The following is a 17,320-nucleotide window of genomic DNA, read 5'->3' as shown; positions in this document are numbered from 1 at the left end:
TCTCTCCCTACAAACTTTCATTTTACATTTCAAATAAGATGGGTTTCCTGAAAAGACACAACATTGCCTACCCTGTATCAGATGATACTGTGTCAGTAGTATTCATTTGTAGACCAGTAGATTTGATATGCGAGTGTAAGGGGATACAGTTGAAGTTTTGTCATAATACATGGGGAGGAGGAAGGGGAGGGAAGATCCATTACCACAGCAGCAACAAAAATACCACGTAGGTGGTTTTGATATGAGGAAAATTTTGTGCCATGTCATGCAGTGTAATTCATACAAATCCTCCACAAAGGATTTTGGGTATCAATCTTCTCTTTAGTGGCAGTGATTAGCGGATGGCATCCTGTGGTTCTGAGGTAGCATTCTCTAGGACGGTCCTTGATTCAGGAAATTACTTATTATCAAAACAGAAAGCATAATATATATATTTTCACATCATTATTTAAAGGAGAACAATGTATAATATGCAAACATCACTGCAAGCATTGTTTCTACTGGAAAACTGATGTTTAACCTTATGGCTGTTTGATCAAGCTCTTCATCTAGGGGGAAAAAATCTGTGTGTTTTATTTATTTGATTATGGTTAAATGAAAATAAGTGTCACTGTGATCAAATATTTGCACGTAGGGAGTGAGTCACCAGTTGAAATCGCTATTGTCTCTGTGGACTCCTGATAAATACCTTGTGGCCTGTGAACTGTAGAATGTTCTTCAAAGAGGAATACACACATGTTCTATGATAGGCAGATGAATATAATGTAGATAGTTAAAGTTGACACCCAGATATTTCAAAATGCATGAAAGGCTCTAAAGCTTGATAATAATGAGATGATCAGGTATACAGTCGAAGCAGACTTGGTTCTGTGTGCATGGTATATTTCACTGTGTTTTTTATATTCACATCTTTTGCAAGTTGCCTGATGACCGGTGAATTAATGACTGGCAAAAATGTTGCCTCTTGTATTGCAGATGGTCTGCATATATTGCAAACCAAAGTAGGAAATCACTAACTTCACATCAGAAAAGGAATAACTTTATTATCCATATAGGATGATTCAGTAGTGCATAAAAAATGTGTATTCTTGTCCGCTCCATTTTCACGGTGCAATATGAGAGCGTATTGAAAGAAACGCAAATAGACCAACGTATCAATTTCTCATGAGCTACCATTGTTAGTAGCCATGAAGTAATACACTGATGTATTCTTTCCCATCTTGTGTGCGAGCGCTTGCTGAGTTCATGAACACTTGCTACTTCTTTGATTCATGCAATATCGGCTCTGACTTATGCAAAGATGATATAAATATTGATTTCTCATTCTGGTACATTGGTCCTTGATCACCCATTCAGTCACGTGCAAAATTGTCTTCTAGGTCCCAAGTCTTTAAATGTAATGGTGTGTTCAGTTCATTGTTTCATGAATGCAACACCTTTGCAATATGTACACTTGTAGTCACTACACAAGTGTACTTATTGCAAAGGTGTTGCGGTGTGCAACTTCAAAGCATCTTGCTACACATTTCTAAGCACACTGTATTCTGCACCTCCTATACACTGTTATGTTGTTATGATTGATATGCTGTTAATAAGTTGTATATAATCAAGAGATATGATGCGTAAAATCCCGGCAGTGCAGCTAAACATTCCTTTGCATATTCTGATTTTAGACTCTGTAAAGCACTTTTATTCCAACAATTTGTTGTTTTAACTTCCACAGATTGGTACAAGTGGAGAGCAAAATAAAAAACCAGAAAAAGTGATGATCAAGGGCAAACTGAGCTGAATGTCTATGTTGTACATTGCATGTTAAAAGTGTAATATGTCCGTGTGGGAAAGTGACACCACATTTAGATCAATGTTTATAATTGTATAATGCCAATGGAGAGTTATATCTGCTTCACTTGAGAAGAGTTTCATTATAGTGGCACTCAGTCCATGTCACCAGTAGAAGTAGGCACTTCAAAAGTTTCCCCCACTTTCTCTCTCTCTCTCAAAAAAAAGGAAAAGGAAATGAGTTTTTGCTGTCGCCAAGTGCTGTTGATTAGATATTTCACTTTCAATATCTTGTTATCCCTGACATAAGCTTTAAAGAAGCATTTGTCATCCTGCTGTATAATATTTGATTCATTATTATTTAATTGTACAATCACTGTGACCATTGGTAGCAGTGATTTAAAGAAATGTTCAAATTATGACATTTGATTCATACAACTGTGGTTCAGTTGTATCACAAAGCATCCTACCATATAAAAATCTGGCTATGAAGCAGCAAATGTAAGGATATATTACTAATTTTCTCCATAAACCATAACTGGACATGAATATTTTTAGAAACAAGTTTAATAAACTATTTTTCACGTTTCTGGGCCTGTATTCAACCCGTTGAGGGTGGACTGATTTTGTCACAACACGCATTTCCCATAGACACCTGCCCAAGTATACTCGGGACTTGTCCTCAATGGGTTAACAATACTTAACATTGATTATACTGATTAACAATTTTACCTTGGTTGTTTCTATTCTTAAGTCACGTTTTCGAACTTTTTTTTCAGCACTAAAGCTGGGTTGTTTTTGTTTTTGTTTTTTGTTTTTTCATCTGCAAATGATAAAATAGTGGCTTTGAAGTTGTTTCTCCTGACGATTATGGACACCAGGAAATCCTACTTGTAGCATTTTTTCTAAATCCACTTCTTCTGTAGTCATGCTAGTCTTGCTTCAAGGCCCTTGTAAGCATTTTCTTTTCATTGTACACCAGCACTCTGCATATTCAGTGAGGCAAATCTGATTGGTGAACATGCCCAGGAAGCCTCCTCTCAACTCAAGGCTGGTGTAGATGCCGGTATAAAACAAGCATTGCTCTGTTTTCATCACAGACACTCCTACAAGCATTACTGTGGTATGCAGCCCATAGCCTGCAGGCCAAGTTAGGATCATGAAAGTCTGTGATATGTCAGCTCTTTGCATTTCACAAACTAGAGAGGTTTTAAAAACACATTTTTTTAAAATCCATCAACAGTTCAAAATTTACAGCAAAAACCTTTCAAATCTAATCTGAAATGCATTACATGCCAGTATCACTTGGTAATAGATTGTAGTGTGGTCAAACAATGTGCAATATGGTGTATTATGAGGAGCTTTGATAAAAACACCATTTCAAAAGCTCATAGTCTCTTCAAATTAATTATGTATTGACCTAATCAATATCATTATTGATAATGTGCAGATTATTTACACATCACAAACAGGTGAGAAGGTCGAAGAGTTTCATCATTCCGAAGAAAAGTCAGAGTGATTGGCTATAATGATTACACGATAGTTCTAGTTTACATTCCCTTTTTCTATCAAGTGTGCTGCAAATTTATCAAGATGCTGCCCACAGCATTTCTTGTGTAGGTTGCTGCACCTGTGTCATTCACAGATCATTAATGGCAAAGGGATTCTTTCATTTCAATTTTTTTTTCTCGTGCCACTTCAGGTTTCTCGCTTGCTCTCGGTGACTTCAACGGTGACGGCGTTGACGATTACGTCGTTGGAACACCACGCGGGGACAGCCTGATGGGACTGGTAAGTGTAGAGAGATTGGAATGGTAGACATTGCATCTGTGCCATTTTCGAGTTCCTCTGCATTTTATTGCCATCGGATTTCAGCCCGAGCATTCGCACGTACTGAGATTAATTTGTAACACGATTGTAATTATTAAAGTGAACTAGGTGCCCATTGTACTTATTAAAGTGAACTAGGTGCCCACATGTAGAATCATGTTTCAAATCAAGCAAACTTGCAGTGTGAATGCAAACTGGAATTGCAGAGGGTGATTTGAAACCTAATTACAATTATGTTTCCAGTGATGGTCTGGAGGTGTTTTTCAATCACATTTCGCCAGAATTAAACAACGAAACTAGCATGCGAACATAACTTAACTCTATTCATGTTGGGGGGGGGGGGGGGGATTATGGTGACTTTCCAATCACTTCTGCAGAAAGATGGCTGAAGAATGAACTTGGCAAGAAGCCAAACCTCTGTTCTTGCTCTGAAATTGAAAACCGCAGAATCTGTGAAGACCTTCCTCTGTCATGTGAACGAATGATGATTTGAATCCTAATTGCAATCGAGATAATTATCATTATCAGCTACTGCGTAGTAGCCAGCACTGATCATGCTGTTCACAGATAGGGGAGCACCTTACAGTAGGCCTCTCTTCATCAGACCGATGTTTTGAAATAGCGCCCTATTTTGTGGTTTGTATAGTAAATTATCCCAATGTTAAAACAAAAATTTGATCAGGAAAATATTCACCAGAATCTTGGTTAACGGTTGTTAGTGAAAGAACATGTTACACTGTATTTTGTGAATTAGCCCAAAACTTTCTTGATACTTGTACCATGGATTGCTTCTGATTGAACTGCGCTCAAGCCCACACAGGTACGGGCACTGCGGTCTGGCTGCACATAGAGTTCTGTGGCTGAGCGAGCAAAGCGAGTAATGATGTAAAGTATGCATGTGTCAACTTTGGGCTAATTTCTCAAACGGGCTGGTTTCGAGCTGATGAAGATGCACGTTTGTGATATCGAGCTATCTTCCTAGACCGCAAAATAGCCCACTAGTTTGAATTTCGGACTGGTGAAGACATGCCTAGTTCTGCTCCCTATGTCATTTCCTCTCTCTCCCTCGTGCAGTGACACCCATCCATGATCTCACTGCCAGAGAAATTGATATGCCCTTGTTTTTGTGATGTATCTGATTTCAGGAAGTGGCCAATAATTCTGATTGTAAACAGTAGAGATCAGTCTGGACCACAATGTTCCCGAGGATTATATAACAATGATGTCAACGTCCTTGACCACAAAAGACAATAGGAGGAGACAGTAAAAAAAAAGGAAAGAAATTCCAAGAAAGATAATGATGTTTCTGATGCTGCAAGTACAGAATAGGATGTGGACAAAATGCTTCAGGGATTTTCAGGCTATATTTATCTGTGTATGTGCCAAGGTGCACTTAAATTCTCTGGATGCTGGCCAAAATCCTATTTATATGACTGTATCTTGAGGAATTTTTCTTGAAATTATGATTGTAGACAGAAGATTACATTGTTGTTGTTAATGTTGTGTGCAATGGAGGTGAAGGATAGGTTACTTGAATAGACAAAAATTAAGGATATTAAAGTCAGTATGCTGTAAATGCTACATAATTGTGTATTTCAAAATCATTTGCAATCCTGGTTGTTCTTGTGTGAATGTATGCATCTATGATTGTGGGAATACAAGTACATGTAGTCACACAATAAAACATGTCTGTTTAATATGTATAGATGTTACTGTCAGTACAATATTTGGATGTGCTTATGTGTGTTTCTCCAGTTCACTTTTACAATACTTATGTTTCATTGTGTAACATTGTATACCATATAGCATTATTATTTATTGATTAGGGAGGCGACCAAACCAATTGATCTTTTGTTGCTGAGAAGATAAATAATGAAAATACATGTAGCAATGGCAACAGTAATGATAAAAATGAGTGATAATTGTAATGGTGATGAAAACGAAATTGGTAAACAATTTAGCTCTTCCTTGGGGCCCTGTCAGTAATTATTGTTGCCCCAGAGTTTCCATGGTACCCATTGAGGTCAAGCGGGACATCATAGGCCACCACATCTTGACCAATCACCCGAATGAGATTTGAATCCTGGACCTCGTGGTTCAAAAACCCAAACTTTATCCATACCGACCTTACCGTGTTGCTCCTGTGAATACACCACAGGTGTATAACCAAGAGGCCATGCATGAGAATAATAATGAAAATAATAGTAGTAATGGTAGTAATAATGATAATCATAATGATAACGATGATGATGATGATGATGATAGTGATAGTGATGATGATGACGATGATGATGATGATGATGATGATGATGACGATGATGATAATGATAATAATGTATAATGATAATTTCATTGCCTGCACAAACACTTGTATGTCCCTCAAAATATTTGGTGACTTTTTCCATTTTTGTTCTCTCCCTCTGTCTCTGTCTCCCTTGGTCTTTCTCTCAATCAGGTGGAAATATTCGACCAAAGCCTCGCCCTCATCACCAGTGTCAGAGGAGGGCAGTTGGTGTCATACTTTGGAAACAGCGTCGAAGCTGAAGATGTCAACGGAGACGGGTGAGGGGCGAGATTATCAATTTAAGTCCTCTTTCTATCCACTAAACTGTAGATGAATGAACATGCTAGACATTGACTTTAAGTCAGGTCAGGAAAAAGAAAATTTGTCCAGATTCGTGAGCAAGTCCTTGGGAGACTTGCTATGGCAAAGGCATTCTCACCTCATCTAATTTTCATAAATGTGGGCGTGGCTAGAGTTATACCATTGTTTCATTAAAACATGTTAAGGTTCACCTCCTGTAGCCTTCATACATATTTCAGTTTATTTAATTTTTTTTTTGCATTATTTTTTGCCAAAAATTTTCACAGTAACAGAACATCCAGGATGTATGCTTGATTTTATGAGCTTTAGCATGTATTATTCTTCATCCAAAACAGTGAAATATTTCATTGAATTTTTAAAACGTGTGGGGTTTTATTTTTCTGAAATTTGTGTACTAATTGCAATTTTTCCATATTTGAACCAAAATGTGACATTTGACTGTGTAAAAATTCATTTTTTGTCACCAGTATCAATTCTTTAATCTTTAAGGATTGGTATCCCTGCCGTGCGATTTTTGTTTTGATTTTATTCCCAATGAAGTCAACTGGAAACATATAGCTCCCCCATAACTCATTCATGCAATTGATTCTCTTCCTCTCTGTGGTGGCAGCTTGGACGACCTGCTGGTGGGGGCGCCGATGCACACGGACAAGCGGTCGACCAGCGAGAAGTGGGAGGCGGGCCAGGTGTATGTCTACTTGCAGCAGAATGATGTAAGCACTAGCAGTGGAGTTGGCTATGCGGGAAGTTTGCCAGCAGACAAAATGAAAAAAAGGAGCTCTACTATAGGTGTGGTCAGACTGGCAAAAGATCCAGAAGTTTAAGATCGCGATCTTGAAAATCTGGACGTTTTGCCAGTGTGACAGCAAACTTTGGCGTACTTCTTGCGAAACTTTCCACTCCAATGAGGGATATTTCCCCATCCCTGCCAAACTTTTTGGTCTTTTGCCAGTGTGAACGCTCGAAACTGAAACTTCGTGAAGTTTGTCACGTGACCAGTCCACCACCTGTTTACGGGCGGTGCCTCCGAAGTATGCGGCCATTGTGATGCGCAGGTGTTCTTTGTTACATCACAATGACTAGCCATCAGAAAACTTTTCTTTTTTCTTGCGCACGTGCACTAGTGACCCAAACTTCTCCATTCAAAGATCGAGAAGCTTGGCTGCCCGTGTGACTGGACGACAAAAGATTGCGAAGACTTTGCAATCTTAAACTTCTTGATCTTTTGCCAGTCTGATCGCGCCTTATAAAAACTTTCCAAGTAGTCTGAAGAGTGTACTTTCCCTGTGTGCTATTTTTGTACCGACCTGTTGTGTTTTCTTTCTGTTGTGAATTTTCAATCTCCAGCATCCCCGACTTATCTCCATCTTCAAAGACAATTCCCTCAATGCTGTGTTTGTCTGGTACCTGGCTTTCACACCATTTTCTCTTGTAGGTTTTGGAAAATAAAGTGAAACAAGTTATAATGATATCAAGTGGAAAGTGCAGTGGAATCTGAAGAATTTTGAAAGTGATACCAAATTTTAGATGGTTATTAACTCTTTATGTGCCACGTTCGCACGTCCGACTCAGTCGACGGCGTGCCAACTTCGCATATTCTGCTCAAGAAACAAAGCCGCCAAGACCGATCGATAAACCGCTAATCACTGCTAATCCCGCGGCACAATGAAAGCGTTTTCCCGTGCTTTTGTTCCTCTCATATACGGCTTGCTTTCTATGTGGTGATCGACTATCAAACGATGTTCCCAACTAGATTTGCTCGTACATTCTAAGTTTCTGTCACCGTTTAATGTGCAAAAGTCATGCATTTACAGTAATGTAGCAACTGGTCATTCAAAAGAAAAAAATTAAAATGGAGACGTCATACAATTTATATCGAAACAAAGTTTGGCATTCCTCTTTAACTTTGCCTACTATTATGCCCATCTTAACAGAAATTTGTAGAAGTTATACAAATTGGAAAAACAGAATTCTTTCTCAAAGCATGACTACCTTTGTGTCTAAGAATAAAGTGGCACATAGGGGGTTTCCACCGTGGCACATAAAGAGTTAAAGCCAGCAGTGTTTTCAGGCTCCAGTTCAACAGATCACAGATGATACATTAATCCATTTAGGAAGAGTCCGCAGTATACTCGGGCAAATGTCTATGGGAAATGCTTATTGTAGCATATCAGCCCGTTGTAAGTGGGTTAAAAGAAGAGAAGAAACTGGAGTCTATTTTTTATCCTGTGGAAACTGCAAATGTGAGCAGTCCTCAAACATTCTCAATTGTCTCCTTTGTGTACTAAGTCTTAACCTTTGAGGTACAGTGGTCTTATGATTCCATTGCTGGTGTTCACAATAGGTGTTCCTTTGGTTATGAGAGGGTTTATTACCTAAATAGTGCATTTTTCTATATCATTTGTCTTGCAGAACTCATTTTCAGAGCCTCAAGTGATCACCGGGAAGGCAATCAGGGCTCGATTTGGGTATTCCATCTCCTCCATTGGAGATTCCAACCAGGACGGCTTCAACGGTGAGAAAGTGTAAACGAGCAGTTTCTAGTGGTGTATTGACCGATTCGGGTTCGTTGAGGGCAGCAGACATTTTACGGCACAGGGCGCAGCCATGGTGTGTATCAGCCGACCCCCCCTGCTCTCCCCCACCCCCCGGGCAACATGTTTATCACGCACTTGTAACAAAGGTTCGCGCACTAGCAAGCATTCGCGCACTCAGTACGAGACGCCTATTGGCTAAAGCAGTTTTTCATTCTGCGCGCGTGCTAATGTAGGGAGAGGGGTGGGGGAGTGCGGGGGGGGGGGGGGGGGGGGCGGATGATACACCCAGTATGGCTGCGCGCATGCCAAAAATACACATAGCGCGTCACAGAATCGGTCAATACTTTAGAATGGTGATGAACCTAGGGTAATAAGATGACTATTTGTGCAGAACAGAATATTATGCACACAGTTCAAGAAGAAAAGGCAGTGTTTGAGTGTTTGAAGAACTCTAATGGGATGGCATAGCTCTATCACTATCTGAGACATGTCACATATTGGCACAGAAATCTGTGTACAAAGGTATGCAATGAGAGGTACAAATGTACATAATGAACTTTTGAATAATGTTACAGAATTCTGTGGGGTAACCACCTAAAAGGTCTCCAGTGCTGGAGTGATAGGGAGGTACCTTTTTTTTTTGTGAGCATTCTTTACCCTTATCTGCCCTGCTTCCACTGTATGTAGATGTGGCGGTGGGGGCCCCGTATGACGGCGAGGGCCAGACCGGCAAGGTGTACATTTTCCACGGCAGCGCAAATGGACTTCAGACAGAACCATCGCAGGTACGATTCGGGGTTTCTATTGATTTGTCATGGTGTCGGTTTGACACACTGATAAATATTCATTGTCATACCTGTCATTCTTACTCTCATGTTGAAACTGATAACATTTTAAAAATCTAACTGCACTAAAATCTTATTCCATATACACACTCTAAAGGGGGGGGGGGGGGAAGGGTAGAAGAAATGCCACAGCATTTGATACTATAGGATGAAATTAGTACTGCATGTCCAACCATAACATGAATTTTCCTGTTTTTACTGGATACTCGACATGTCAAGTGGCTGGAGAGGTTCTGCTGGAAAGAGAGAGAGAGAGAGAGAGGAAGAAAAATATATAGCTAGATAGCTAGCTAGATAGAGAGAGAAAGAGTAGATAGATAGATAGAGAGAGAGAGAGATAGAAAAGGAGATAGAGAGAGAGATATGAATAGATCAATAGAGAGAGAAAGGTGAATAGGTAGATGGAGAGAGAGAGAGCTGTGCAAATATTTTGACATGTTATGTGGATGATCAAATGGCTTCCTAGCCCAGTGATCCGCCTGCTTCCTGTTATTTTCCCCGATTTCCCAGGGAATACTCGGCGACATCTTGTAAGAGATTTTTTACTCCCGATGCTTCGTGTGTCATGTTTATTTGAGTTCAAATATGTACAAGTATGTATTGACCGATTCGGGTTCGTTGAGGGCAGCAGACATTTCATGGCACTGGGCGCAGCCATAGTGGGTGTCTCAGCCGACCCCCCCTGCTCTCCCCCACCCCGGGCAACATGTTTATCACGCACTTGTAACAAAGGTTCGCGCACTAAGCAAACATTCGCGCGCTCAGTACGAGACGCCTATTGGCTAAAGCAGTTTTTCATTCTGCGCGCGTGCTAATGTAGGGAGAGGGGTGGGGAGTGGGAAGGGGGGGGGGGGGTCGGCTGAGACACCGAGTAATGGCGGTGCCCATGCCAAAAATACACATAGCGCGTCACAGAATCGGTCAATACAGCAGTAGGTTCAAATTTGGTTTTGAAAACACAACAACAACAAATATGAAAAATAACTCAGCAAAGCATCCACACCCCCTCATATGGCTTCATTTCATGCTGCTGCAAGATAAATAATGATATCATTTGTGTTTAGCATGCACATCTCTTGAAACATCATACATGCTTTCATGCCCAAATTCAGTCTGCACCTTTGTACTGGATTCACCATACATTTTGCAAGATTTTTATTTTCCAGAATTCAGCAAGTCGGGTGCTTTTCGCAAATCTAAAGGGGATGGCTAGTAACTGATCAGTGGGAATCAGTGGGAATGCTGGGGGATGATTGTTCCAATCCTTTTGGGGTTCATTTAAGAGTACATTATATATCTATTGATGTGTGAAAATTATTTGCTTCAGAACGGTCTCATATTCAAGTAATGTGCAGTTTAATGCCCCGTCACTGACCAGGCATGCTAACCTGGAAACATTAAACTGCACATTACTTGAATATGAGACCATTCTGAAGCAAATAATTTTCACACAACAGTAGATATATAATGTACTCTTAAGTGAATCCCACAAAGATTGGAGAAATCATCCCCCAGCATTCCCACTTATTCCCACTGATCAGTTACTAGCCATCCCCTTTAACAACATGTGAAAATATAAACTCTGATCTGGACCATGCATGCATCCATTGTGCTTTTCTTGAATCATTGCTAAACTCCCCTATTAGGAATTTAACCACTTGCGAAATTGTCGGGAAGTCCCGATTTATGAAAATTAGACTAGCTAAATATATGGCGTACATATACAGTAATATATTGAAAGTGAGGGGGGTAATAACCTATGTTTGATTTGAGAAGTAGTGTGTGAGATACACCTAAAGTAAGCTGAAAAAACAAACAAACAAACAAACAAACAAAGGAAAACATCTTTTCAACGACAAGTTAACAGAAAATAGTACAGTCCTTCCTCTCCTTTCCATCCTCCCTTTATCCAGACGCAATCTCGGCGTAATTTTTTATTTTTTATTTTTTCAATCTAATAATTACCGGGAAAAGGGGGAATTCCTACACAAACTCACATATAGTACATATAATTCCCAATATAATTAATATACATTTCAATATAATTTTCATCTAAATAACATGCATTCAGACATTCTCTACCCCCAAATCACCACAGAACTTGGACAGAAAACTTTTCATTAAATCAGGGCATGGTACGGGCGATCTATCCATTGAGCAAATTAACACAGTTTTCCGAACTTGCAGACCATCTATTAAACAAGGATGTGACATGTTCACACAAATTTGATAGGTGTACACAAAGCTACCACATTGGGTAGGCAGCTGCATGTATTAGACATTGAGTCTCCCGTATCCGGTCAAATCCCTTATTATCTGGAGGAGCGCCGGTTCCGACATGTCCAGAAAGGAGAGGTCAGACTGTAAAAGTGAAAAATAATTTGCTTGCAGGTTCTTTGTCAGTGGTGACCCTTGGTCTAAGACCACCCAGCCATTTGTAGATGAACAGAACGGTCTGAGGTCCTTGGTTTATCAGTGGCATACATCTCAAGTAGGAAGCGTCCTTGCATTTAGACTGAGACTGCATCCGTCTGCCTGCCCTACCTGGCCACAAAAGTGGAAGGATTTGTCAAATTATGAAGATGGGTGTAAAATTTCTCAAGCAAAGTGCGGGGGAAGGGGGTTCACTTGTTCTAGCGGGGGTGTTTGGGTTGCGATTTTCGGTTTCTGTTTACTCCTTGAATGACATTGTTCGGAATCGTCTGTTACTCAGCAGTATCAAATTTTCCGGTGACTAGATTTCTAGTGAGATGGTCACAAGACTTGAACTTTTGACAGTCTTCTCTGCGTGTAAGAGTGCCCCCAAACTATTTTGTAAACATGCAGATAATTGAAGTCTTCCTCTTCATCTCCAGTTTCCATCTGTATTCATTCATCGCTCTGTACATACATTCCAGATTATTTGTTTTGTTTTGAGGATCCACTATGAAAAATAATCAGATTTTTTTTTTTTTTTTTTGGGGGGGGGAGGGTAGCTTTTGCATTCTAGATGTCTGATGCAGAAAAGCAGCTGATACTGAAAAACAAACCCCCAAATTAACATGTTGTTTTGCAAGAATGGGATATGGTTTTCATTTGTCATTTTTGAATGGGATTATACTGGAAGCTGTTTATTAAAATTTGTGCCAATTTTTCTTCCCACATTCAATGAACAAAAGGGACAATTTTCAAAGCTGATAGGCAAATAGTTGAACAAGCCCATGATATGTGGGCAAGAATGAAGGTAATTGCTGCACATGTTGTACCATCGTACAGCCATGAAGAAAAAAAAAGGTATCCTAAATCGGGTTGAATCAATCTGAACTTCATTAAAATGCACCAGAATGAGTTCCTCGATGTGTTGAATTTGTCACACAGAGGAAAACGTGTCTGCAGTCTAGCCCAGAAATGTGAAATCCTCCTGAGCTGTTTCTAAGCGTGAAACAATGCCTTACCTCTTGACTTGATTTTTAAAAATCTCTCTCACCCCCCTTCCACAGTTCAGGGCCTGTGGGCCCGGGGTTATATTTACTTTTGTACCTCTGCAATGTCTCAAGCTAGATTGGCTTGTTATCGGTCTCCCGATCGCTCAAAGAAGGGGGAAAAACTCGAGAGAAGGAAAGAATCGGGTTGTATTCCCCTTTCCTGCCCAGACCCCTGGCAGGAAATAGGTGTAGACTTCCAGTGAAAGTTATTAATTAGTTTAGGAATGTTCAAATATGGCAGGCATAGGGCAAATATCTTTGAATAACCTGTTTTTTGTAGGAGGAATAGGGTACACAAGAGTATGTACTTCTTGTGGAAATTTTCGTCATCTTGAGCCACAGGAGTAGCTGAACAAGGAATGCGACAACTGTATTTACATTGTATATTTCTATGTGGAGGCATATTTTAGCGTCGAACCGGTAGTGTATTACAGTGGTTTTGATTCGTGAGGGATTCAATAATCTCAACTATCATCTGTTATGGATCACTCAGTTTTATCAGTCATCTTTGTTTCTCTGTATTTTGTATGAATTTTGTGTTCCAAACAGAGTGTTATGCGATGGGCGCAAAAGTTGAGAATTTGAAAGTCTTGCATGGTCTTTTTTATTGTCTTTTAACCAATGAAAACAATTCATTCTTTAGTCAACCTTTGCTTTTTGATTTTGCTTTTTGTCTGTGGATGGCTCAAAGCAGCAGCTCTCTGAATTGTTTGTGGCAGCAAAGAAGAAAGATGGGCCACGTTTGTGGTCAACCTGAAAATAAAAAAAAATCAGCGAGCAAACCAAGAATAAAAGCAGAAATTGCCATAGACCCAAATCTGTACTCGAGCCATCGAATACAGGGGGGGGGGGGGGGGGTTTAAAGGCATAATTTACCATTTGCAGATGAAACAAAAACCCAGCATTAGTGCTTCAAAATAGTTGTAAAATGTGAGTTAGGGATGGAAACAACCAATGTAAAAATTTGAACCAGTATAATCGATGTTAAGTATTTTTATACAAAATGTGATCAATAGTTATAATAGAAATGTTTCCAGATTAAAATCTCTGCAGTTATCGATTAATGAGAAAAATAGTTATATTCCCTTATATTTTCGGCTTTATTGCAAAAATTTTATATGGTAGGGTGTTTTGTGATACAACTGACCTACACATCTGCATCAAAAGTGATATCTTGAACATTTTTTATTGATCACTGCTCCCAAAGGTAAACAGGACCCTTAAGATATCAAGGGTTAGGATATACATTGTATAAAGGACAAGTTCACCATACATTTGGATTATTAAAGTCAATGCAGCAATATTGGTAGAAGACATCAGTGAAAGTTTGAGTAAAATCAGACAGTTTGTTAAAAAATCATGAATTTTAAGTTTCTGTGAGGTCACTGCTGATGAGAAGACTACTACAATTTGTGATGTCACATGTGTAGAATGATATAAGGAAAATATGAAGAGAATTCCACAAAAAATGTAATTCTTTGAAAAAAGTACATACAGTGTTTTGCCCTCAACTTGAAGCTGACATATGTGAAGGATAATATTATTCCTCCTGCCTTTTGAAAAAGGCAAGTGAAGTGCTTTTTTATTATGTGAGAAAATTGAAAATATGTTGAGTTTTCTTTACATCTTCTGTGAAATGTTTAATGCATATGACATCACAAGAAGTAGTAGTCTTCACATCCAGCAATGTCAGCAATGAGATTTCAAAAATTTGTTACTTTGAACGAAATGTTTGATTTTCCTCAAACTTTCCCCAATATGTAGTTCTTCAAATATTACTGCTTTCACTTAATCCACATGTACTGTAAAACGAGAAATGTTCGCGTGCATTTTAACCCCTGTGCTTTGCATACTGAATTCTGGAAGCCCCATAGACTTAATACAGAGGTCGCCAGGTTCCTGTGTGGAATGGGTTAATTTCACAAAAGTCGCAAGTGTCAACATTCGCGAAATTTAATTGCATGCAAAAGTTCTTGTCCACACAATATGCATTGAATGCCAGTGGAAATTCACAAAAATTTTATGCTGCTAGAAAGGCCGTTGGCTCCAATTCGCAAAATGTTCATGCCGTGAATATATCGTGTTTTACAGTATACCAAGGGTGAGCTTGTCCTTTAATTCTTGTTGTTGTCCCCCATGAGGGCGCTGAAGCAATTTCCATACACGTTTTCTTCCTCTTCTTCCTCTTCTCTATGACAGACCATCAGTCCTTCGTCGCTGGGCCAGACAGGAATCACTACGTTTGGCTTCTCTGTCCAAGGCGGTCAAGACATGGACAAAAATAACTATCCAGGTATTGAAGAAAACAGCCCAAGGACAGGCCTGACAGGGGCCTTGTTAGGCTTGACCAAACAAGTCTCTTTTGGTACCTTAAAGGCATAATTTAATACCATTTGCAGATGAAGCAAAAACCCAGCTTCAGTGCTTCAAAATAGTTCTTAGATGTGAGTTATGGATAGAAACAACCAAATTAAAAATTTTAATCAGTATAAATAATTTAAGTATTGTTAAGATATACATGTACAAGATGTGAACAATAGTTGTGATAGAAATGTTTCTAGACTAAACCATCTACAGTTATGAGTGTATGGTTTAGTGAGAAAAATAGTGATACCTCCTTATGGTTTAGACTTCATTGCAAAATTTTTACATGGTAGGATGTTTTGTAATACAACTGACCTACAAACATATGCATCAAATGTGATATCTTGAACATTTTTGAAATCACTGCTCCCAATGGTAAACAATACCCAATAGCTCTCAGCTTTGTAGATAACATGTAGTGGCTTTATGTGAAAGACAGTCAATCTTCTACTGATGGAAATGTGCGACGATGTTGAGATAGTGGGGGATATTAAAAAGTGTTGAGGTGTATAAAAGCTTTTACAGCTTTTGCTATCACCATCAAGATGGCTATAAATGGATATCCCCATGCTATCAAATTGTGCAGGAATGTTTATAATTACACCTCTGTCTATGGGAGTGTGATAGTAAATGAGGTTACCCTCTGTCTTCAGGTCTTAAACTACTCATTGAATGTTGTGAAGTGCAGTTTCGCTCTTCATGGCTTTTTGTCTGTAAAACGATATCATTGAAACTGGTAGCTTTTAAGACCGGGCCATTCAACTCATATATTGCTATTACTGAGAATGTTATGAAACTGTGCCATTTTGTTTTGTTGTTGTCTTCTCTTTTTAAGCCAGTTACTCTCAAGCATAGCTAGCTTGAAATTGACACACCACACATGGAATATTTTTGCTGCAGGAACCATAACCAGTAAATCCCAGTGCAATATTACTTCATGTCAGTTTATGAGTTTTTTGCAGGAAGTTCCATAAGGTTTCATTTTATGTGTGTGTGTATATACAACTTACATTGCACTTGAAACTATGCAACTTCAAAACTTGCATGTTTGTGTGTGTGTGTATGTCTGTGTTTTTGCATTTGTCAAATCAATTTTTTGTTTTGTGTTTTTATTTCTCAGATTTACTGATTGGTGCAGAGAGTTCTGATAGAGCCATTCTCGTAAGGTGAGGACTGAAAAATCATATTTTTGAAGCAGTTTGGTTATTGATTAGATATTGGAAGTGCAGGATCATCTTGATGAATTGATTCCATCTCTTTCAAGTACTTCTCTTTTCAGGAAGAAAATTTTGCAAAGTTCTAATATTGATAAAGGTAATTTGAGCAACAAGCTTCCCCTTAACCAGTTGAGGACAAGCTGATTGCTATAGCACACATTAGACACCTGCCTGAGTACACTCCTGAGTATAAGCTTCATCAACTGGTTTACGTACCTATATGCTGCCATGCGTTTACTGCGTGTGTAGCATGAATCATTTTTCCTATGATTGACAGAGGTCATGAACTCTCACAGTCTCTCCCAATTTTTTTTCCCCTCCCACTCATCAGAGCCCGCCCCGTTGTCTTACTGCACGCCGAACTCACCCTTGACCCCATCGGAATCAATCTCGAGAACAGGACCTATGAACTCTCCGATGGTACCATGGTAACCAGGTAAACAAAGACAGGGTCAGGTGCACTGACACTGCAGTTGGCTGCATTAAAACTTATGATAATCGTGGTGACCAGGATGTTTATTTTTGAATTTTCCACATGTTTTATGAGAACGAGGCATACCATGTGCTTAGCGTTTCTTGGAAACTGGCGTGTTAGAGATATAGTCTAAATACCATTGTTTCAAGTCCGGTTGCTGCTGTATTGTAGCTTGCACAGCTGAAAAACACATATGCAGGCTTT

General features: G+C 39.3%; 1 protein-coding gene across 1 annotated transcript in view; it reads left to right on the top strand.

Annotated features, from left to right (window-relative positions):
* Positions 1-17,320, top strand: part of LOC139730064 (integrin alpha-8-like) — a 113,370-nt gene that overhangs the window by 73,954 nt on the left and 22,096 nt on the right. The window contains exons 8-15 of the mRNA XM_071640975.1: positions 3,482-3,570; positions 6,065-6,171; positions 6,825-6,927; positions 8,627-8,729; positions 9,439-9,536; positions 15,260-15,353; positions 16,545-16,590; positions 16,973-17,077. Coding sequence (XP_071497076.1) covers positions 3,482-3,570; positions 6,065-6,171; positions 6,825-6,927; positions 8,627-8,729; positions 9,439-9,536; positions 15,260-15,353; positions 16,545-16,590; positions 16,973-17,077 — 745 coding nt within the window. The remainder of the gene's footprint in view (positions 1-3,481; positions 3,571-6,064; positions 6,172-6,824; positions 6,928-8,626; positions 8,730-9,438; positions 9,537-15,259; positions 15,354-16,544; positions 16,591-16,972; positions 17,078-17,320) is intronic.

Source organism: Diadema antillarum, unplaced genomic scaffold (assembly GCF_040938485.1).
Source record: "Diadema antillarum isolate AM-2024a unplaced genomic scaffold, OU_Dant_1.0 seq00000288_RagTag, whole genome shotgun sequence".
Classification (NCBI taxonomy): Eukaryota; Metazoa; Echinodermata; class Echinoidea; order Diadematoida; family Diadematidae; genus Diadema; species Diadema antillarum.
The sequence above is the reverse complement of the archived record's forward strand: the minus strand, read 5'-3'. Positions and strand labels throughout refer to the sequence as shown.